The sequence below is a fragment of the Micrasema longulum genome, unplaced genomic scaffold (assembly GCF_059751315.1).
Source record: "Micrasema longulum isolate JH-2025_06_02 unplaced genomic scaffold, ASM5975131v1 h1tg000120l, whole genome shotgun sequence".
Taxonomy (NCBI): domain Eukaryota; kingdom Metazoa; phylum Arthropoda; class Insecta; order Trichoptera; family Brachycentridae; genus Micrasema; species Micrasema longulum.
The window spans coordinates 872391-897752 of record NW_028277326.1 but is presented as its reverse complement, the minus strand read 5'-3'; the positions used below and the strand labels follow the sequence as shown (position 1 = coordinate 897752).

General features: G+C 30.7%; 1 protein-coding gene across 1 annotated transcript in view; it reads left to right on the top strand.

Moving 5' to 3' along the window:
* The first annotated feature begins 1655 nt into the window (after positions 1-1655).
* Positions 1656-25362, top strand: part of LOC148284442 (neprilysin-2-like) — a 41843-nt gene continuing 18136 nt past the window's right edge. The window contains exons 1-8 of the mRNA XM_088240047.1: positions 1656-1713; positions 3809-3945; positions 7370-7474; positions 9702-9947; positions 12065-12276; positions 17404-17580; positions 19405-19490; positions 21089-21194. Of these exons, the coding sequence (XP_088096173.1) occupies positions 1682-1713; positions 3809-3945; positions 7370-7474; positions 9702-9947; positions 12065-12276; positions 17404-17580; positions 19405-19490; positions 21089-21194 (1101 nt within the window). The 5' untranslated portion in view covers positions 1656-1681. The remainder of the gene's footprint in view (positions 1714-3808; positions 3946-7369; positions 7475-9701; positions 9948-12064; positions 12277-17403; positions 17581-19404; positions 19491-21088; positions 21195-25362) is intronic.

Genomic DNA, 25362 nt, shown 5'->3' with positions numbered 1-25362 from the left:
TTCGGAAGTAAAACTGATCATATTACCTTTATGAAACAAAAATATATATATTTTTTAATATATTACAACAGAGATGAAGAACATTTCAGTGAAGGTAATATGGAAGTCTTGGCATCAACAGGGCTTATGACCTGTCAATGGCTGGTTTAAGTGGCCACTTTATACACTGTGTAACATTCACCATTCTGCCCATATTCAAACATCTATATTCCTTCAATTCTTTCACGTGTTAATGTTTGTGAAGTCAAAGAGCTGAAACCTTTATTTATGCGGGTGAGATTCATCTAATTGAATTATTTCACCTACATACTAGGCAACGCCTGAAAATCTTATTTTTTCAGTTTCCATACTTCTTCATGGACCAGGTGGATTTATCAACAATATTTTTAGTTTGTTCAAATTTTTGTAGACATGGACTGGATTCAACTCCCTGGGGAGCTGTTAATATTAACATATTACAACAGAGATAAAGAACATTTAAGAGAAGGTAATATAGAAGTCTGGGCATCTACAGGGCTTTTGACCTGTCAGTGGCTGGTTTAAGTGGCCACTTTACACACTGTGTAACATTCACCATTCTACCCATATTCGAACATCTATATGTAATTTGTTAATATAAACAGCTCCCCAGGGAGTTAAATCCAGTCCATGTCTACAAAAATTTGGACCAACTCAAAATATTGTTGAAATATATATTTACTTTTTAAATCATTTTTTATTTAATTTTTACAATACTGCTAGGGGGCATTTATAAAAATAATACAGGTAAGTGCAAACATAGTAATAATTTAAAAAATAAACAGAAACACATTTTTTTTTTAGACATATAGAAACCAAAAAATCATACTACAATGCAAAATCAAAAGTTAAAACTTTGCGTGATAAAAAAGAGAAAAATATGGATATAATGAAACAAAGGCTGTAGTCTGGTAAAACGAACGCAAAATTAAAAAATCATCCGATTTTGTCATTTTAAAACGAATAATAAAAAAATAAAAAAAATAAAATAAAATAAAAACAATATTTTTAAAAGGTATTTCTGTTAAAAAATATACTTAAAAGTTTTATGTAATATCGTTTTACGTAATATTTTAATAATACCTTAATCGTTTTTGGTAAGGGCTGGTTTGAAGGTCATCAAAAAGTCAATAAGATATAGTTTTAAATTGAATATTACAACCAGAATTATCTAGCTTCTTTTCCACATTCGCCTAAGTGAAGCATGTGGACATCACCAGTTGCCTCCAGGAAACCTTATCGCCAGCCAGAACTCTCGCCTCCTACCGCGTCAATCCAGCGCCTCTTGCTATCGCCGAATAAAGTCAAAAGATCGTCATCGACGGCCTTCCTGGACGGCGCGAGCCCGCAGGTTAAAAGAAGATGCAACATAGGTTGAGGCTCTCCTGAAGCATGCACAACACGTGTCTAAGCCAGGTCCATCGCCGCATCCTCAAGACGCTCGTTATAGGAGACTGCTGCGTCCGTTCTCGGACTTCAGTGTTAGCTGTAAAATCGAAGCACCTTATACCCAATATTCTCCTCAAGCACTTACTCTCAAAACTCAAAAGTTTGGTGTTTTGAGAATCCAGTCTAACAAAAATTTGATCAAACTAAAAACACCGTTGAATATTTTTTATGTATTTATATATTGTTTCAGATAATATTGGGATAGTGATATCGAATGGCTAACAATGGAAATGACACAATTATCAAGTAAGAGCCTCTTTTATGTTATTTTATTTTATTTAATTAGAATTTTTAACACCTATTACAGAAAAATAAGTAGAAATATGATAAAACTAAAAGATATTTCCCTTTCAATGGTTTCTTCAATAAAGGTTTTGGCATTACTTTAAATAGTAAACTCTCCTAGCGTGAACACATCGATAATACTGTCAACAAATCTCTCAAACTTACTGGTTTAATCAATAGATTGTCGGTTCCAAAACATTAATATCATCAAAACTCTTCACTGCTCACTAGAACGATCCCATCTAGAATATGCTTCTCAAATTTAGTCTCCATAATGTAGAACTCGTTTTGACCATATCGAGTCTGTCCAACACCATTTTCTAAGAAAAATGGCATGATTGGTCGAAATGCAAAAGGGTATTTTTTTCTAATTTGAAAAAAAGAATCGTGTGTTAGAAATACCACATTGTAAAACGAGGCTCGCACAGAGACATGGATATTTTATAGGCCCAAATTTTTTTATTATTTTTTTACTGATAATATTTCATTGATCCTAAACTTTCAAAATTTTCCTTCTTTTAAAAAACATGCACTATCCTGAATTCAAACAAAAGATATGAACTCTTTTTTTCTATGATATATTTTGTTTCCCTTTAATAATAAGGAATATTTTTGTGTTGTTTTTTAATATTTTTTTTTCTTTTTTTAATTACTCTAAATAAAAAAAATGCCATATTATCTTTTACGGAATATTTTAATTTTTCTTTCTTATGTTTCACAAAAAAAGTATAACTGTCTATTATTTATTATTGGAGCAAAAATTCATTAACATTTTCTTGTATACCCACGAACAGGCCATGCCTTTGTGGGATTTTTTTGTTTACTATTTTTACTATTAATATATATTTCATTGCTTTGTAATTATGCTTTATTTTTATACTCTGTTTTATCACTTATGTTTATTGTAAGAAATCCAAAAAATTTCAACAAAAATAAAAAATAAAATTAAAAAAATACAGCTGCTATCTCTCGATCTGTCTTTATTGGAGAAACGGAAAACGGAGATAGACCTTATATGCATTCTGAAAATACTTAATTATTTATGTGATGTCCCATCTCGGTTGCATTCAAATCCTTTTCAAATTCCCAACCGTGTCACCAGAAGTCAAAATCTGCTATTTTTTTAATCTTCCAAGAGCAGCATTTGTTTTTATGCCCCAATGTTCAGAATGTGTAGATGAGTAAATTCGTCACACAACGTGGAATTATTCGGTAGATCTTCTGGCTCTTCGTAAATCTCTTCGTCATTAACACAGGGTGGGATAAATATGGATTGGCATGGGTGAGGTCGAAGTCATATATGTTGATCGAGTTTATGAATATATTTTTATTTATTATTATTATTACTTTTCCGCACCTAATGGTGCATAGGGCACTGCATTGGTACACCAATCTCAGCGTTTCTTGATCATTTTTGCTACTTGAATATATTGTTTACCATTATTTTACTGTCCTTGTTTGTCTTTGCTACATAGTTATATGTTATTTTTGTTCAGTTTCTTGTATACATGTTTCTTCATTCAACTATTTTAATTAACTAAGGCCGAATATGAAATAAATAAATTCTAGAATCAATTTTAAAAATCCACTCTTAACCTTTCCGAGCCTAAGCATGAAAAAAAACTATAAATATAATGTATTATATTCGACTTAAAAAAATTTGGCCTTTAACTTTAAGTTTGACAAATTATATGGAGAGCTTATTATTTTTCCTCGTGATTACTACTCCTACTACTACTACCATGAACCATACTAGAATGGATCGCAACATACGTCCATCCTGGCATACATTTCTAGCTTCTTCCACATTCATACATCTTGTCATACATGCCCTTTGGTTTTGCCTGCTTTTGACATGACCAGACAGATAAGATTTTGGTTTATCTGATCATGCCGCGTTTGATCGACTTTGTGCTCCTCTGACTCTGACAAAATATGATTTATCAACTATCCTACAAAATCTCTAAAATACTAGATTTCCAGTATGGCACGATCTGACGACCGTTGAAATGCATAAAAAATATCTATGTACCTATGTAAATTTGACACGTTGCAGACAACCTAGTTGGTGGGGAAGGAGGACACGCCTGGAACGGAACTTGACAGTACTGTCAGCAGTGACAATAATCCTTCTCACATGCCTTGTCATTATCCTCGCTGTCATCGTCAGCAACACTTACTCTACAGACTATGGTAAGCTGAAATCATCATTAATTCAATTGGGATTAAATTAGATGCGTCATACCGATACCGATGTTTCGGCGATATCTTTGTGTTTCCGATAAATTGGAATCATTTTGGAATATTTATTTGCTGAAACACCAATATATCGGATTCGGGGATAATCAGATTAGGGAATATTTTCTTGCTGAAACACCTATACATCGGAATCGGGGATATTTACTTGCTGAAACACCGATGTATCGGAATCGGGGATATATATGATTAGGTGATATTTTGTTTTATTTTATTTTATTTTCTTTTATTTAGGAAACATACAGTACAGTTACATTGTTTTATATTTTACACAGTTAGACTTAACTCTAATGGACCAGTGAAGTTTTCATATTATAACATAATTAAATGTAAGGTTGTTAATTAAAGTACAAAAAAGAGAACGAAAATAAACATAAATAGAAGTTGTTTAAAAATTAATCTGGAATATTTACTTGACTAATACCTATATATCTCGATTTTCCTTAGTGAGCGGGATTTTAGTGAGAAACTCCTTGATGATTTTCTGAATGTTTGAGTTTGTTGTTTACCATGTTGGTGTACCGTGTACTTTTTAAAAGTTGTAATTATGTTTTAGATCCTATAAAATATTTGTAGAGATATACTCGTATGACTGTGTTAACTTATTTCTCGTCCCAACTCACCCTAAGACTTTAGTTCCACGGAGTTGGGACCTGTGTCTCAAAAAATAAGTAATAAACTGCTTATAAATAAATATACCGGAATCGAGGATATCTGCTGAAACACATATACGGCGTAATCAGAAATATTTACTTGACTGAATACCGATATATCGGAATTGGGAATATTAATTTGCTGAAACACCGATTAATCGGAGTTGGAGAAATATATTCAATTAAATAATTTTGTAAAAAAATGGTTACTATATTTAGGTAGAGAAAAATTGGAAAACTTACTCAAAAACATTCTTAAATAATTAACGGTATATTTAAAAACTGTATAACTCTTAAATAAATTAACCAGTAGGTAGTCATGTTATTGTTTATTTTTACATAAAAATGTCTGCCTTAAAACAGGTTGTACTTACTTAGGCAGACTAGACATAATTCAGAAAAATCTATTACCCAAGTATGTAGGTATGTAGTAGATAAAGAAACCGTATTTTTTTGTTGATAAACCATGATTGTTTTTATTATTATATTTGCTGAAACACCTATGTATTGGAATCAGTAATATTTATTTGCCTTAACACTGATACATCAAAAACGAGGATAGTTATTTGCTGAAACACCGATTTATCGGAATGGGGAATTCCAGTTCAACCCGGAATTAAATTTTAAAAATGTTTTCGTGTACACGTGAATATTTAAAAAAATTGGAGTAGGATGAAATATCTCAAAAACGCACGCCAAAATAAATAAAAAATGTTAGAAATAGTATTCATTTTAAAATCGTAAATAATGACGTCACTCCTTATATCTACGTGTAGTTTTTCCGGTTTCCACTTTAAAGCCCCCGCACCTTGAAAGGAACGTTTTGACCATAGAAAAAAAGAGTATAATTTGTGGTTAGTGATATGGCGGCGAATAATTCGATTACAATCTACGACCTGAAATCCGGCAAATAATACTTTGTTGACATTTCAACCAGAGATTATGTCAACTTTCTAGGTTTTTCTATATCGAAACAACCATAACATAGAAATGAGCAATTACGATCAACTGAATGAAGTAATCAAAGCAATATTCAATAGATTCTTGTCAGTTTTGTTATTGGCTGGAGAAATACAACTTACGTAGTCAGTGAAAGTAAGAACGCCAACCGTTTCATGACGTCAGTACTAAAAAGTGACACACTGATTACAGTCATTTGGCGCGGTATTTGAAAAGTGTAACTTTAAAAAATCATATCTTTGTAAATAATGCACAAAAAAATAATTACATATTTTTGCTAAGTTAAAGAGTACGCTAATAGAAAAAAAAATAGAAAACAGTGGAATTCCTCATTGGGGATATACCTATATCTGCTGAAACGAATATGTATCGGAATCAGGGATATTTACTTGCCTGAACACCTATACATTGGAATCAATGATATTTATTTGCTGAAACACCGATATTTATTTATTTATTTATTCATGAACGGTTTAAATCGGGAATGTATATTTGCTGGAACAACTATACATCGTAATCGGGAACATGTATTTACTAAGACACCAATATATGGAGTGAGGGGTGCATACCTCTTCAAACGCAAAATGCGACTTGATATGAAGATTTGACTTTTTACCTCAATACATATTAGACTAGCAGACCCGACATACGTTGTCCTGCCCAAACGTTCGCTTACCTTTAAAAAATACTTTTTATTGATAAGTAAGTACCTAGGTAAAGTGATTGAATTCCAAAACTAAAAAATTGATAATATTCAAATATTTAATTTAGATAGTTACTTGTTTATGTTTGCTTCTAAAACATAAAATGTATATTTTTTCAAATGTGGCATTCTTTTTGCAAACGTCAAACGCCGGTTTTCTCACCAACAGAGAGGTGTACTTATGTAAGAATACGATTTTTTTAAATGTATTGAATTTTATTTTATTTTAGTATAACCGAAAATCCAGTTAAAAGAAATAAATGGGTATAAATTATGAGGAATTTAATGAAACAACCTGATTAAGATCCACAAAAAACAAATGTTGTTTGTAAACATTCAAAAACAAACTTTTTTACATGCAAAAAAACATCTTTCCATTTTTTCGTAAATGCGTTCTCCTCAAATGCAACCATGATAGATCGATGAATAAAACATTTATGCTCCCAACTTCTTTTTTACATATTCGATTGAAGATTTAATATCTACGAACACGCACAGCGCAAAGATCTATATTTCTCTGAAAAGCGCACGTAAATCGGTTCAGCCGTTTAGGAGGAGTACGGTGACATCCCACGTCCAGAGGAATTATATATATATATATAAAGATGTCTACAAACATTTAGACAAACTTAAATGTTGTAAATTAGAATTAGTATTAAGTAGATGCTGCTAAAATTATAAATAGGATTAAATTAATTTCTAAATCATAACTTAATAAGGGAACTTGTCTAGCTTCACACCGGTTGGTAATAAAATAAATATTAACCGATAATTTATTTTTATTAATTACATAATAATTCACTATGTTAGTGCTGCAAATTTACATTTCATATTTAAATTATTTTGTGTTTACGAATGAAACATGTCTGTTTTATTTTTCACAGTTGCACTGTAATCACATAATTTTTTTGCGTAGCGTCACGTAATAGTATTATCACAGCAAAAGTCAGTTTAAAAATGAAAACAGGGAGGTAATTACCCACCAATTTAAATGTCAACTAGTCTATTTAATTATACCTCATTAGTCAACGGGCATTTTTTTCAGATTCCAGCATACAGGGTGATCAGTCCTTTACTGGAGACAAGAATCCATTCTATGGCAGATGGGATAAATCCAAAATATGTTTGTCACCCAGTTGTGTATCTGCTGGTAAGTTTATTTTTTTACTTTATTTGTTAATACATTCTTTTATTTTTTGGGGACATTAATTTACTAAAATGAATACGTATTTTAGTGGAGAATTAAAAATATTTTGTAAAAGATAAGAGATGAACAAAAATAGTAGTTATAGCTGACATTGGCGAGCGGTGATGTTTTGTTCTACAAAAAATGCTCATCTACATCTAAGTAAAACATTTAAGTTTGTAAGTGAAAATTCTTGATGGAAGTTCATTGTAATTTATTATATAAATAAAAAACGAGTGATACTTTAATCCACAGATTAGGAATATCGTTTTCTTTCGCGACGTTTTCGAGACTGGTATCTTTATTAAGGAGTTCAATGTATTTATACAAAACAGAGGTAAGAATAGATAATTCAAAGTTATATGAAAGTAAATTAAATAAAGTTATTTTTATCTTAAGGATCATTATCAATTTTTTTTTCGGGTTAACTAATGAGTTGATGTAATGCTATTTTAAAGAGTTTAAGTATTTTATTTTTACCTAAATTTACTTTATTTTATTTTATTTTTACTTAAATAAATTAAATAAACTTAAAAACGCAATAAATCAACTCATTAGTTAACCCGAAAAAAATTTGATAATGATCCTTAAGATAAAAATAACTTTATTTAATTTACTTTCATATAACTTTGAATTATCTATCCTTACCTCCGTTTTGTAAAAATACATTAAACTCCTTAGTAAAGATACCAGTCTCGAGGATGTCGCGAAAGCGATGAAACCGGTCACTGGATATTCCAAATTTGTAGATTAAAGTATCACTTGTCTTTTATTTATATAATAAATCACATCTAAGTACATAATATAAGTGATATAATTTAAAATTTTTCTGTGGTAATGTGAAAATCAACTCATACAACAATTATTATTGTCAACGTCGCGATATACGTAGCTATATTCTACACTTTTTCAATACAACACCTTTACAAAAGTTAATTAAAAATACCACAATGACATTCAGCAGATATTTCCATTATAATTGAAATGTCAACACTGAGCCCTGTCCGATTCAGTTTAAAATGAATAGTGCCGAAAACGCCCACGTCAAACGCCACATGTCTTATGTGATACATAATATGTCAACGATATTATGTAAAAAGGAAAAAGTCTTTCGGAAATAATATTCGAAATACTAGTTTCCAAATAGAGAATCTTCAAATATTATTTGTTATCTGCAAGCTTGTTTTTAGAACTAAAACAACGCAACTGAGTTAAAGATAAAGAAATACAGTGCACTTTTGTTGTATGAAAGAATAAGCTGAGGCAATCGGCTAGTTTGTAGATTTTTAATAAATAAAGATTATTTAATTTCTGGTCCCATAAACATAATTACTAAAAAACATTTTTATTGACAGTTGGTCATAATCGCTAATTTGAACGATTCGCCTATAATAGCTGATTCCTAGAATATTGTTACATTCGTTCCTAAATCAATTGGAAGAAACCGATACTCAATAGACACAATGAAAACGAAATAAAAACCAATAAATCACCTTCTGAATATCTAATAGATAATGTTTATTTTTATATGTTTGTATTTTTAAAACTCTGCTAGTTTGAGGATTAATGTGGCTTTGCATCATTTTAAAACAATTTAGTAGCAATAATTTCTAAATTCCTCTCAAACATAACCAGAATACACGCTTCACGAATAATAATGGTTGAGTGTTTTAAAAAAATGTAATTAATATTGGAATAGAACTCTTTATTGTTTAGTACCTTGCATTTTTAATTTATTGTTCAAATTTATTTATATTACAAAAATAAACAGTCGACAATGATTTAAAAACATCAAAAAATACGGTTTAAAGACAGACCAACAAAGTTTCTAATTAAAAATTATACAAATTAAATTGTGTAACAACACAAGGGTGTGTTTAAGTGTATTTGTATGAGAGTAAGTGTAGAGGTGTATTTTTGTGTATTTGTGTAGGAATAAGTGTTCAAGTGTGTGTAAGTGTGAGCATCATTAAATAGCAAATGGAATCGTATCGCAGCCAGAAAGAATAAGTCTTAATTAATTTTTAAATAAATTGAGGGGCATGTTAAATATATCAATAGATGAAAAAAAAGCATTATAGTTAGAGCAAGAACGATAGAGGAAAGAGTGTTGTGCATAGTTAGTGCTACAGACTGGCAGATGAAATAAATACTTATTTCTTGTGCTTTAATCAAATTTTTATTTTCACAGCTTCGAATCTTTTGAAGCACATGAATTCAGAGGCCGACCCTTGTGACGACTTCTACGAATTCGCCTGTGGAAATTTCATCAAATCAACCAAGATACCTGACGATAAAGTGTCAGTCAACACTTTCTCTGTGATAAATGACGAGCTACAGCTTCAGCTAAGGAATTTATTAGAAGGAAAAGCAGACGAAGACGAACCTCTTGCTTTTCGATTATCAAGGAATTTGTATAAGTCTTGCATGAATACAAGTGAGTACAAACAAATAATTTCCCAATGCAGTATCTTTTCATGTAGGGTTTTTGTATGGCAGGCATTTGCCGCATTTGACAGGTATTTTAAGGTTTCGACAGGCGTGCGGCCGGCATTGCTCTGCGACAGGTATTTTTTAATTTCATTGCGGTCATCGCAGCTTCTCGAGTTCCAGTGAAGCTGTAGGATTTTATGCATGTCGGTACATGAGAGCTCCTACCCAGTTGGAGATTAACAGAAGAAAACTTTATTTATACTTCGAGTGTGTCTATTACATGTCATATAGACGGATTGACAGTAAGAGTGACTGCTTAAACGTTTTATGTCAGTAACTAACTGCGTTAAGTACGGACCTAACTGACGTGGACAACATTCTGGAACTGACTGTGTTTCTTTACTAAGGGGGTTACGACTTATAAATTGTCCAGTGTTCACTTTACTTCTTAGTATGAAATCGTATGCTATTTCCATGGCTGTCAACGATTTTGATCCTGTCAGCATTTTGTCAATTTTTTTATTTTTATTTTATTTTATTTATTTGGATAACCAACAGTTATAATTATCTTATGTATATATATATAACAAAACAAATAAAAAATAAGCCAATTACAGATTTTCACAAGTAGCATCACAGTAAGTTAAAAAAGATTCTCGAACATAAAATGAATAGTAATTAAATGTAAATTCAAAAGAAAAGAAAAAACACTACGAATTATTTCGAAAGCAAACGCCGTACGTCATTAAGATTATTTGCAAATAAATCTATGTTAAATGATTTATTTATTATATTAAAATTATTTAAAGTTTGCCATAAATATGAATTTTGCCTATAATTATATGAAACAAGAGGTATATGAAGAAGAGGGTTATTTCTTAAAACTTTGGAAGGAACATTGATAGAAAGTTTGCATAGTAGTTCAGGACAATCAATTGAACCAGAGGTAATTTTTAGTAAAAATTTTAGTTAATAAGATAAGTTTTTTTTGTTTCGTCTACTATTTTGTGAAAAGGACCGAATTTATATTGTTGAGGTATTTGTTACAATCAATTTAGTGTAAAGTTTCTGCAAACCAAGTGTTGCAAAATTTCCATTGAAATTAAACGTAAAAATGACATTATTCAATAAATAATTATAAAAATCTATGAACATACTGTAAGTTTCATATTTTCGTTTAAAATCACCATAAATTATATCTCGGCAACCACTTTAAATATTACCGAGATTTTTTATAATTATCTTTAAGCCAACTTTTACACATAAGAAAAAAAATGAAACACGTATTTTAACATAATAGATCATTTTATTTCAAATATTTTGTCCATCGGCATCTCCGAAAATGACAAAATATCGAGAACCCACAAAAATATTTATTTATTCATTCAAAATAACACCCCTTTATATATTCATGAACTTATTAATACTTTTTAGGCTGTGCCCGTGTAAGTCAAAATAATTAACAATAAAAAATGCATAGCAAAATTAATTAAATTATAATAACATGTGATATAATGGAATAATAATCCAGAAAAAAAACTATAAATTATAAATAACAAAATTCCAAAGAAGGCATTAAAATAAAATCAGAATACAATATTAAAATAAAAATTGTGAAAAATTTGTTTCATAGATAATCAAACATACAAAATAAAAGTATCATTGAAATCAATAGAAAATAATTCAAGAACAAAATTGAAATGATAATTGATTGAGATATTGTTTCTTTAAACTCACTCTGTACTAACGCAAGATGTAAATGTAATATTTAAAATAACAGTAAATACTAAATTTAAAAATACAATAATACATTATGAAAAAACATTAAAATATCAAAAGATATAGGCAAATAAAAATATTGAAGGAAAGCAGATTACTAAATTTTCACTAGTCTCGAAATTTCCTCAATAACCTCATCCCTATCGATGTAAACAATTTTTTTAAATACATTGGTAAAAAAAACATTCATTCGAGAGAAAGAGCTGTAATCTAATAAGATCATTAAAAGGAATGCACAAATGTGTTTTAAAAAGTATGAAAAGAGACGGTGATTTTTAGTCGATCATTTTCTAACCCCAATACAGTTTTCATAAATACTTTTTGTTCTTGTTTTTTTTGCAGGTGAAATCGAGAGAGATGGAACCACCCCTCTATTGGAAGTTATACAAGAACTCGGTAAATGGCCAGTACTGGAAGGTCCAAAGTGGAACGATGCTGATTTTAACTGGATCGACTCTATGCACACATTTTACAAAGTTGGTTATGCAACTAAATATTTCTTCGACTGCAGCATAGCCCCTGATATAAAAAATTCAACCAATCGAATGATCACTGTAAGCATTTTTATTTTTTAAGAAAGAGTGAGACAAATTTAGAATAAACAGTGACCGATTATATTACTTACGTCTCTGTTATAATATTATTATTAAATTTATCTAAATTTATTACATTATAAAATAGAAGGAAATAACTCAGTAAGATGAATCTTGCTTACATCAATAAAGGTTTCGGCTCTTTTACTTCACAAAAGTCAACAGAGGGAAGAGTTGAGGAAATACAGATGTTTAAACATAGGTAGAATGGTGAATGTTACACAGTGTGTAAAGTGGCCACTCAAACCAGCCATTAACAGGCTGTAACTGTAAATGCCTAGACATCCATATTCCAATATCAAAAATGTTTTCCTCTCTGTTGCAATACATTTCATTCTTAATAACTCTCTAGGGGGGAAATCCAGCCTGTCTACAAATATTTCGACATACTCAAAATATTTTCAATTAAATTTATGTATTGTAAACAATTTCTTAACCCTTTATTTTTATAGTTTACTCCTTTTTAAAATTCGCTGTTATAAACTATATTTTTTCCTTCGTCCACGTGGTAATAAGTTAATTTCGTCAGCCTCGTGATGTGTTGGTCAGTGCGTTTGCCTGCTATGCAAGAGGTCTCGGGTTCAATTCCCGACATTGAAAAAAAAGGGTGTTTTTTTTTTTTTTTTAAGAAAAAGAAATATTTGCATTCTTATGATTTACTCAAATATTTAATTTTGAGGGCCATTTTCAACGAGTTGTAAATAACTCACTATTAGAAAATGGAATCGAGTTGGGGTAGAGTGGAATTCGAACCGCGGATCTTCGGTCCGTGAGTCCGAGACACTAGCCACAGGACCACAACCCGATTTCACACTTTCACACTAGAATATTTCATAGTCCCTGGACTGGTACGTGAACCGTAAGACTGATCATACTACCTACATGTAAAAAAAATGATCAAGACACGCTACGATTGGTGTACTAATGAAGTGCCCTATGCACCATTAGGTGTGAAAAGGGAATGATGAATCAATTAGTTTTGTGGTTTATCAATACGAACTTTCTCAATGGAAATATGTCTGTGTCTTGAGTCTAAAAGGGCCAATTTCCGATTTTTTTTCGTCCTAACATTTTGTAGATTTTGTAGGTTAATGTCAATTAAAATCATTTAAAATATACCATCTGAATTTGTTGCGATAGAGTGGAAAAACATTTTTGAGAAGGCAATATGGAAATCTAAGCATTTACAGGGCTTGCGACCTGTCATTGACTGGTTTCACCAAAATTCACCATTTTTTAATATTTTTTTTTTAAATTGAAAACATATTATAAATAATTTTATTTAATATTCCCAAGGAGTTTAAAAAAAAAATTCATTAAGAGACATACAGATAACAATATGTATTTAAAGAAGTTTTTATATTTTAAACTATAACATTATTTACAAAAACAGAATAAAAATTATGATATACTACAAATCAAAAAGGGTATGAAAAATATTTAAAAATAATAAAATAAACATAATACTAGGCATGGAAATTAATTCAAAATGATGTATACTTTATGCAATCTGGGAAAGAAAAATTAAAACATAAAAATTACATGTACATACAGACTGGACAAGTGCAAAATAAAAAAAGTTTTTTTAAATTAACGAAATTATCAAAAACGTGTTAAAATTACGTATACAAGCTAAAAAAGTATAAAAAAACACAAATAACATTTCAATAGTATTAAAAATTACACATTCAAGCAAAAACGGTAAAATATTAAAAGTTATATGTTCAAGATGAGCATTTTCTGGATAAACTAAGACTCTAACTATTTTTCTGCCTAGACTTCCATTTTTACTTCTCAAAAATGTTTTCCCTCTCTGTTGCAACAAGTTTAGATCTAAATAACTCCCTAAGGAATAAATTTAGCCAGTCTGCAAATATTTGTACATACTCAAAACATTGTTGAATTAACTAACTGATAAAAGAAGAAGTATCAAAATTGGAGAATTGTTTTCAGGCGTTGCTTAGTGGGTGAATTGGTTCAGCCGGATGAATCTCACCTACGCCCACGTGATATCTTTTACTTTACAAAAATCAACGGATGGAAGAGTTAAAGTTAGGAGGAAATGTGAATATTTAAACATTGACAAAACGGTGAATATTACACAGTGTGTAAAGTGGTCACTTAAACCAGCCAATGACGGGTCATAAGCCCTGTAAATACCTAGACATCCATATTCTTTTCTCATAAATGTTTTTCTTCTCTGTTGCAACAAATGTAGATCTAAATAACTCCCTAGGTAGGAAATCCAGCTAGTCTGCAAACATTTGGATATACAATACATTGTTAAAAAATACAATTTTATATGCACATAGGTACATACGTAGTAGAATTATTATTGAATACATTTTTAATCATTTCAAACAGTTAACTATAACGCCACAAAATAAGTGTTAAATCGCCTCCCTGTAATGTTATGATTTTCAATATTAACTTTTTTAGACCAAAGGCTTTTATGGAATGATGTGAAAGCTTGTATCGATCGCCAGTCCTCCAACTATCGCTCTGAAAAATACGATGGTCTATGGCGATGTAGCATCGTTATACTGGTCACAAATCCGAAATCCTTGTACAAAACCAAAACGAAAAGCATACCAAACTAACCATAATATTACAAAATAAAGCTAAAAAAAAATTTTTGAAAAAAAACTGACTCAAGTGTAAATTTCGTATTTAATTTATTAAAATTACTAACACAAAAGCAAATAATATCTTACAATACGATGATGTTTGTATAAAATATAGAATTTAAAAAAAATATATTTCCAAGTCAACGTGATCATGATCACAATATTAGAGAAAATGTAAAAATCAGACTCCTATTTAGAAAAAAGGCGGAATCACAAAATTCCATTAAACATACATATGTATTGCTGTTGTTTTTCTGAAAAAACAAAATTTAAAAAACGAAATAAAAATAAGACATTAAAAAAATATTATGAAATGGGAACAAACATTTACGAAGAAAAAAAAATTTATAAAAAAGGTTAAGAAATATGTATTGAATAACTTTTTAAGGAAATATTTTTATTTAAATTTGTTGCAACAGAGAGGGAAAACATTTTTGAGAAGGGAATATGGGAGTCTAGGCATTTATAAGGCTTAACACCTGTCATTGGCTGGTTTAATCCAGCCAGTCTGCAAGCATTTGAACATACTCAAAATATTTTTAGATTGTTATTATAAGAATATGTTTATGTGTGCCCTATTTCAAGATTCAATAAATAAAAAATCAAGTCGATTTACTAAATGTAGGCAATTAATATTTAAAGCATTAACTTTGTGGCCAAACCTTTTCTTCTCCTTCTTATCAGCCCGTTTCTCTCCACTGCTGGATATAGGCCTCTTCCAAATTTTCCCATGTTCTTCTGTCCCGGGCACTCTGCTTCCATCCATGGCCCACGAGTTCGACGACGTCGTCAGTCCATCTCCTCTGTGGGCTCCCTACTTCCCCTTTACTTCTTTAGGGTCTCCAGTTTAGTATTCTGACGGTCCACCTATCGACTTCTTGTCTCGCCACATGACCCGCCCACTGCAATTTTTGTCTTCCCACTCTTTCTGCGATATCGGTCACCTTTGTACGGCGTCTTATCTCCTCATTCCTTTAGGCATGGGCTAAGTATCTCCGGTTAAAGATCGGATATATAATACATCGTTCCAAGCAAAAATATATCCGCTTAACATATCCATATCCGCTTACTATATCCGGGAGTTGTATGGAGTTATAGAGCGAGAATATGTCTGAGATGGGTAACTCCGACTTGTTAATATATCTATGCACGGAGTGAGATCGGTTATTATGTCTTAATACGTATCTTTCTTGAACGGTTTTAATATTTCTGGTGACTTTGCAAAAATACTGAGCGAAACGGTTACAAAATACATAACAATTTTGGATTTCATTTTTTTATTTTATTATTTTTTTTCTTTCTGTTGACGCCCATGCGGCTTTTACATTATACATACCATGTAATAAAAAGTTACACATTAAACATAATTAACATTTTTTTAAATATAAAAATTAAAAAAATAAAAAATAAAAAAAATAAAGTTACATAGTTAACATAATTTACTATTAAGACATAATACATACATTATATTATGTTTATTTATATAATAAGTAGATTTTTTTGGTTTCCTTACAATCGTTATATTTATATGAGTAACATTGTTGTTACCAACGTTAGACTGAATTTAAATAGTAAATGAATCGGTTTTAACTGACACATGTGCTACGCTTCCAGTTGCGGTTTTGACTTTTGACATAACTTCTCTTTTATCAAAGTATATCCATTCAGCCGCTCCGCCATCTCGCTCCCAAAGATATATCTCGCATCTCGCTCCGGCCACTCCAAGCGTTGGCTTCCCACTCATCGGAGTTGGGAGTTGTTCGAATAAAGGATATATTTATTTACTGGAAAGGAAAGGAGTGATAAATATCCGTTTTGAGATATATATCCGAAGATATAGTTGTGTCCGGAGTTATCCATGCCTACATTCCTTATTCGGTATCTTAAGGAGACGCCCGACATTTGTCAGACCGCTGAGTGCACTTAATTTTGTAAACGTCAAACACTTTACTGAATGTTATGAAATATTTGTATAAAACCACTTACCGACTTTTCTATGTCTACCGGTTTCGAGACGTACCCACCTCTTCCGCCCCTCACCATAGTTGAAGGTGTATGGTGAGTTTTTCATGTTAGTTTAATTGGTGTCCTGACGAAGAGGCGGGTACGTCTCGAAACTGGTAGCCATAGAAAATTCGGTAAGTGGTAACATAGATATATTTAAAAAAAATCATATTGATTCTTTTTGGCATCCCTCTTTCCGCCTACTCGTTTTCAAATAATGTAAAAAAAAAACTTTTTTTTTTTAATTCGGGGTGAAAAAAACACTCTATTTTACTTCTCACCTTTCCAGCTATTCCTATGCAAAACATATGTCAATCGGTCGCTCTGTTGAGACGTGAAGGGAACACAAACTAACAAACACACTTTCGCATTTATAATTTTAGTATGGATTACAATGATTTTTAACTCGAAAATTTGCGTATATTATACAGAACTAATGGCAATTTTTTTTTTGCAGTTAGATCAGCCAGCATTGGGCCTAAATCGCGAATATTTACTAAAAGGAATGAACGACAAACTGGTAACGGCGTATTTTGAATACATGGTGGACATTGCTGTACTATTGGGAGCCGACAAGGACTTTGCTGTATCTGAACTAACCCAGTCACTTCACTTTGAAATGGCGATGGCTAATGTAAGAATAAAAGTGACTCAATGCGAAATCTTATTTTAGTGCCTTTGAGCAGGCTTAAACATTAAAGGGACTTAATAAAATATTTTCATGCTTTAACATTACATGATATCACTTATCACATCTCATCAAGATACCAGTACCTAATATATATCACTATGTAAGTACTAAGTAGCGTACACCGGGAATAAAAGTGACACAATGCGAAATTTTATTTTAGTACCTTTGAGCAGGCTTAAACATTAAAGGGACTTAATAAAATATTTTCATGCTTTAACATTACATGATATCACTTATTACGTCTCATCAAGATACCAGTACCTAATATATATGACTATGTAAGTACTAAGTAGCGTAAACCGGGAATAAAAGTGACACAATGCGAAATCTTATTTTAATGCCTTTTGACAGAGTGAAATATAAAAGGAATTAAATTAAATTTACAATTTATTTTTAAAAAAAATAATCTTTGTGTTGTTATGATTTACCGAATATTTCAATTTTGGTGACCATTTTCTACGAGTGGGGTGCGAACTTCGGACTTTTGATCAATGAGTTCACGACGTTACCCACGGGACCACAACCTGATTCAAATTTTAACACAAAAACACTACATGTAACTTTGAGGTAGCAAGAGTTAATATATCATATAGAAGTACATTGTCGTAAGTCTAAATTTGGCTGTTTTGAGTTATGAATTCAGTTTAACCACATTTAGTCGCCTTAATTTGAATACAACGTAAGTATTTTTTCCTGTATTTGAAATTATGTAAGATTGAATTTTCGCCGTACAAAATAGCATCTTTCTCTGTCGTTTGAACCAAGAAATAATTGTCAGAAAAGAGATGAAACACACTAAAAAATAAACACCGTAAATCGGCAGGTGCTCAGTTATGTACATTATTTTAGATAAAACACTAAGTAAATGTACTTCGTAAAAACCAAATTATTTCTTTAAAAAAAAAACATCTAAGTTTTATACAAAACTAAAGATTCATGAAGTTTTTTTTTATTGTCTCCTGTAAAGTTATTATTTGAGGACTGTTTTTTCAAAAACGACATTTGCTTGAAACGTAATTTTCAGGAGAGGGTTTTTTGTGACTCACGTCAAATCGCGTGGACAATCTTTGTTTAAAAAAAGCTTTACAACTAAACTTGAAGGTAATTTTTATAATTTTCCTTTATATTTCATTAGCACCCAAAATAATTTTTTGAAATTAGGGTAAAATATCGTTTTTTCAAAACGCGGTATTTTACCGCAAAAAACTTCGATATTTTTAAGCCAGTTTTTAGCGTGCTTTGGTGAGTTTTTAAGGTAATCGCTTTGTGGTGCGAACACCGTATTTTGAAAAAAACGATCCTCATTTTAAGACATGCTCTATATTAAAAGTAAGGCTACTATTTTTTTCATCTTTCGTAAGAGAACACTCACGTATTTTTAGCAAGATGTACCACTAATTTTAGTATTCTTTGAAATCAATCGAGTAAAATATCAAACCACAGTAATTATGATTAAGCAGTGTTTTTTTCATATTCCAGCAGTCAAATGAGCAAATACTGGGCTTTATAATGTCAATACACATTAAGTTACAAGTTTTAATACATTTTAAAGTGCTTGTTTTTATTTCTCCTGTAGAATAGCAGATTTGGACATACCACAGTTCGATATAATTAGTTTTTAGTACCATATTCATGCAAAAACGTCTGAAAAATATTGTCATTTTTCTTGATTAAAACTACACAGTTTATTATTTTGATACAAAGTATGATATTAATCAAATTTTGTGCTTAAATTTTCCTAAATCTTTGTATTCATGTTTCCTTCAGATTTCTCTTCCCCAAGAAGAGAGACGAGATGCCAACGCCCTGTATCATTCCTTTACCATTGCTGAACTTAATACGAGATTCCCAAGGTAATTATCATATTTTCTTATTTTTAATAGTGTTATTTCAAATTAGGTCAACAGGTCAAATATTTTCTTATTTTAAATTGTGTTATTTCAAATTAGGTCGATAGGTCAAATATTTTCTTATTTTTAATAGTGTAATTTTAAATTAGGTCGACAAGTCAAATAATTTCTTATTTTTAATAGTGTTATTTTAAATTAGGTCGACAGGTCAAATATTTTCTTATTTTTAATACTGTTATTTCAAATTAAGTCGACAGGTCAAATATTTTCTTATTTTAAATAGTGTTATTTCAAATTAGGTCAACAGGTGAAATATTTTCTTATTTTCAATAGTGTTATTTCAAATTAGGTCAACGTGTCAAGTGCGAGGACTACTGAATAACATCGTGTAACAAATTTAGACATTCTGGGAACGTTTTCCTTTAAATATCTGTCACCTAAATAATTTTGTAATACTTACTATCAAAATGTATCAATTAAAATAATTATTGAAATACAACAAACACTTTATTTGCCCGTGGCTTTTTTATTACATTTTTGTTTAAAACTCATACGTATCGCATATCTGATAAAACAAAGTCATCATTAAAAAAGGCGGAATTTCCTGGAAAGCCTAAAAACTAAATAAACAAATTGTCTTACAACGATGTTTTTCTTTTTCTTTTTCTTTTCACCCCTTAAAGTAATGCCGATGTGTCATATTTATAGATTTGTTTTTAAAAATGCCACAACGTATTTTAAAGAAGATCTCGATTGTCATAAAAAATAATAAATATTTGACACTGTTTGAGACTGGCAGCGCGGCGCTCATATAAATATATTTATTCATCCATCAAGCGGGTAAATTATAAAGCTAGAATTACATAAGTATTTTTTTTAGCAGATGAGAGTTTTTTAAAAACTTATCTTTATATACATAATTCCTCTGTACGTGTAATGTCACTGAACTTCTCCTAAACGACTTAACCGATTTACGAGCGGTTTTCAGAGAAATATAGATCTTTGCGCTGTGCGTGCTCGTAGATATTAAAATCTTCAATATAATATGTAAAAAATAAGTAAGGAGCATAAATGTTGTATTCATCGACCTACCAGTGTTGCACTCGAGGAAAATGCATTTACAAAAAAAATTAAAGAAGTTGTTTTTTGTGTATAAAAAGGTTGTTTTTGAATGTTTACAAACAGCATTTGTTTTTTGTAGATCTCAATCATATTCTTTCCTTAAATTCATTATAACTTCTACCCATTTATTTCTTTTTACTGGATTTTTTGTAATAATAAAAAAATATTAAATTCAATACATAATTAAAAATCGTATTTTTACATAAGTACACCCCTCTGTTGGTGAGAAGACCGGAGTTTGACGTTTGTAAAAAGAAGGCCACAATATTTGAAAAATATTTTTTATAAGTTTTGGAATTCAACCATAAACAAGTACCTAGGCACGTACTCAGGAATTATATATATAAAGATGATGTATGTTTTGATAGTAATATTAACGTAGGTATCTCTGAATCGTCTTTATTACACAAGTGTCAGTGTTATTTTATGCGCTTTATATAAATATCTAACTCAAGGTTTGTATTGTATTTACATTACAGTTTTACCTGGTTGCAGACATTCAACCAGTTACTAAACCCTTTTAGTAATGTTACAGAAGAGGATAGTGTCATCATTTATGTCCCAAAATATCTGGAAGATTTATTTGTAAGTATTTTAATATTAAACAAGCAAGAAACAGTCAGCGATCACCAACTGTTACATGCTAGGGAATTCTGTGCTTCGGGCATCGTTTTATCGGCCCTGCGGGCCTCAGTCGATCAATTAGAATCTCGGGTACTGTGAAAATTTGCCTTTTTCAGCCTCACAATTAATTTCTTGCTGTTCTGATCGATATAAATGTAATAAAAAATTTGTAAAGTTCATGTGTTTTCGGTTGAAACTTGAGTTAAAATCCGATCAATATATTCATATATCGTGGGCATACAAGAGAAATTGACCAAGTGACAAAATCAATAATGTTCAGGGGAGCCATTTTAGTGTTTTTCTAAAGTTCAATTGCTTCTCAAAGATCAGATTTTTCAAGTATGTGGTTGGTAATTTTACACTATATGCTGGGTACTTTCAACTCTAATCTAAAGTTTAAACATATTTCAAAAAAATATCACTTTTACGTTTAAAAAAAATTGAAAAACTCAGTCAATTTTGCCTGTAAAATTTGTCATGAAATTTTGCAGATATTAGGGGAGATAAGAGATCTAGAGGTAGTATTTCAATTTATAACTATAAATGAGGTTTTAGGGATTTTTATTTAAATGATCTATTTTTTAAATATTTACAAAGGTTAAATAAACACAGAAATACAAAATAAATGAAAAAGAACAAATAATTACGAAGTGTTACGTAATAATCTAAAGAATAAATTTTATTTATTAACTTTTTATATAAAAAAAAACATAAACGTTAAATACAAAACGTACACTCACTTACTAACTACTGACTACTAACTCTAACTAACCCTTCACTGGTGACATCTACCTACAAGTAAAATTGACTAACTGTTACTTGGTCAATTTTTTGGATCTTAAATTTAATAACAAAAGTGACTTTGTGTGTGTTGGTCAATTTTACTTGTCAAAAATCAGTGAGCTTCTATCAAATGGTCACATATTTTAAAAACTAAATTTTTTGGAGTGTCGTTTCGACTTGGCATTTTTACCAGTTAAGCATTATGCTAATATGATGTCAAAAAGTCAATAATCTCAATATCGTCATTTTTTCTAATGGTCACTTTTACCTGTATAACCACGATATGTAAAAAACATCACCTATTACCTCTGCAAAGACGTCGTGAAATAGCGGATATAATTTATCTACTAAAAATTGCCTCTGGTTCAATCGACTGTCCTGAACTACTGTGCAAACTCTATATTGATGTTCCTTCCAAAGTTCTAAGAAATAATCTTCTTCTTCATATACCTCTTGTTTCATCTAATGAGGAACTTCAGCCCTACGGGAAATTGGATACGAAAAATGTTTTCTTGCGCGGGTTAAAAATTAGAGCATTAAATTATAGAGCAAAGTTTCTTGAAAATATACGAAAAAAATAATAAAAAATATTTTCATAAAAATGCGCTACTTTGAATGACGTCACTGGTTCATGTGAATCAAACTATGATCTAGAGCTATGGAAAATTTCCGGTCTGCTTGTCGCTTCTGGACCAATGGGAAGAACTGAATGAGAATAAGCGGAAATGAACCTTTGACGTTACACGCGGAGTTATTTCAGAAATACAAAAGTTTGAAAAATCGTAGCGCTGATAATACGATACGACAATTGAAACAATTTTTTTTTACTTAGTTTAACAAATAAATAAAAAAATTAAAAACCACTGAAATTCTCATTGTAGGCAAAATTCATATTTATGGCGAACATTTTATAATTTTAATGTAATAGCTAAATCATTAAACATAGATTTATTTGCAAATAATCATAATGACGTACGGTATTCATAGTATTTTTTCTTTTCTTTTGGATTTACATTTAATAACATTTACATAGTTTTTTAAGAAAAGTGGCATGGTCGGTCGGATTACAAAGGAATAATTATTCTTATTTCGAAATAGAGCAATCTCTTAATCTGTCTTCATTGGAGAGACGTAGAACTGAGATGGACCTTATATGCATTTTTACAATACTTAACGCTTTAAGTGATGTCCCATGTCTGTTGCAATCAATTTCTTTTCATGTTCCCAACCGTGTCACCAGAAGTCAAATCTGCTATTTATAAAATCTTCTAAGGGCAACTTTGGTTTTTATGCCCCAATGTCCAGAATGTGTAGATTAGTCAATTCATCACACGACTTGGATTTTTTTGGGATAGATCTTCCGGCTTTTCGTAGATCTCTTCGCGACTAAACAGTGTGGGATGAAGTTGGATTGGCATGGTTTAGCTCAAAGTTTTTGGTCTTTCGTTTTTTTAATATATTGTATACTATTATTGTTTTGCCCTTGTTTGTCTTTGCTAAATAGTTTTATGTAATTTTTGTTCAGTTTCTTGCATTTATGTTTCTTCATGTAACTGTTGTAATTTGATTAGGCCGTATATATATAATAAATAAACAAATAAATAAATAACTTTTCATTTTATGTTCGAGATTTTTTTTAACTAACTGTGATGCCACTTGTGAAAACCTGTAATTGGCTTATTTGTGATATTTTTGTTTTATATTTAAGATGAATATAGCTGTTGGTTATCCAAATAAAGAATATTCTGTTTCTCAGAATAATGCTACCTAAACCACGCATAATTTACAGATATACAATAATTATCCCAGCGGCCTCCGTGGTGTAGTGTTTAAGACGATTGACTCGCACACGGAAGGTTCCGGGTTCAATTTCCGGTGAGAACACAAAAATTAAATGCGATTTTTCCTAAACGTGGGTATACAGGTATACTCGAGGCCTGTTGTGGTGTAAAAAAATATATTTACTAGAAAAGTTCGATTAGTAAGCGATTAACAATGAATAGCGAAGAATCTGTCATTTAAAATAATTACAGTGAGCTATTGCCGACCGCAGATTCTACCGATTTTTAAACACTTCCATTTTTGTAATTATTTATTTGTCCCCAATACATAGGCAATTCACTTATAAATTAATCAATCAAATATTTACTCTCTTCTGTTTTCTGATAAAGCTACCTTTTCTGCCATCTGTTTATTATAATGAATACTCTTATCGTTCGGTCGTACAAAATACAAACGTTGCGTTGATTGGTTGGATTATTTATTGTTTCAGCATTTACTTTGTGGAAAACATTTTTAATTTATTTCAAATAAAACACTTTGTAATTTTAAATAAATCGATTGGTTAGTATTGGTAAATAGTGATTCCAGCATAGAATTAAGAATAGTTTAGAAGGAGCGTAGAATCATATTTTAATACATCGGACTGTGTCCAATAATCCCCCCGCTGTGCTCAATTTTTGCCGCGCGCATTCGTGATGTATCTGCGTTATGTTGCACGACAGGAAAAACTATAATTTTAACACAAATGTAAGGTAAAAAAAAAGCAATCTGTTAATTTCTCAAAAATTTTATTGTGCCCGCGGAATTATTGATTGACACAACCGAGTTGTTAAGTAAAGAGTCATTTAATAAAAGTATTTGAATTAATGAACTTTACACAAAAAATACAAAAAAAAAAATATTTTACATAAAACGGATATTTTTATATCACGTTAAATAATATTTGATGTTTTAAAGAAAATGTCGTTCAAATGGCGTTATTTAATCCGAGGTCTAATTTTCATTAGTTCTTTCATTAGATGATCAAAGAAGGGTAAAAAAAATTACTACCCTGGCAACACTAACGAAATTTCCATTTTTTTCTTCGAAAATCTGACATATGGAAAAATAATTTAATTTTTAAGTAATGCATTTGCTACTTAAACATTCGTTTGCTAATTACATATGAAATGTGATACCATCCTGTTTCTTTAAGATCCTAGCAGTATTTCTACACTTTAAAAGGACACAACACGGCATAGTTAAATTCAAATCAGGTGTTGCGTACTGAGCGACGTCTACAAAGAAACTAATGGGTCAAAACGTAAACCTACTAATTTATAAGAATGTCAGCATATCACTTAATAATATCGAAACTATTATCTGCTCAAATTTCCTGCAATGGTAGCCAAAACGCCGAAACGAATCCAACTTACACGGAACTCCCAAAAATGGGGGAGTTCGATTTGGCCATGTAGTAGATTAGATCAGTTCAATTCAGGGCTGGTATTCCAAACGCTCTTTCGGCCGTTTTATCTCGTGATAATATAAAATACACGAGAAAAACTGTTTTCTCGTGCCGCGA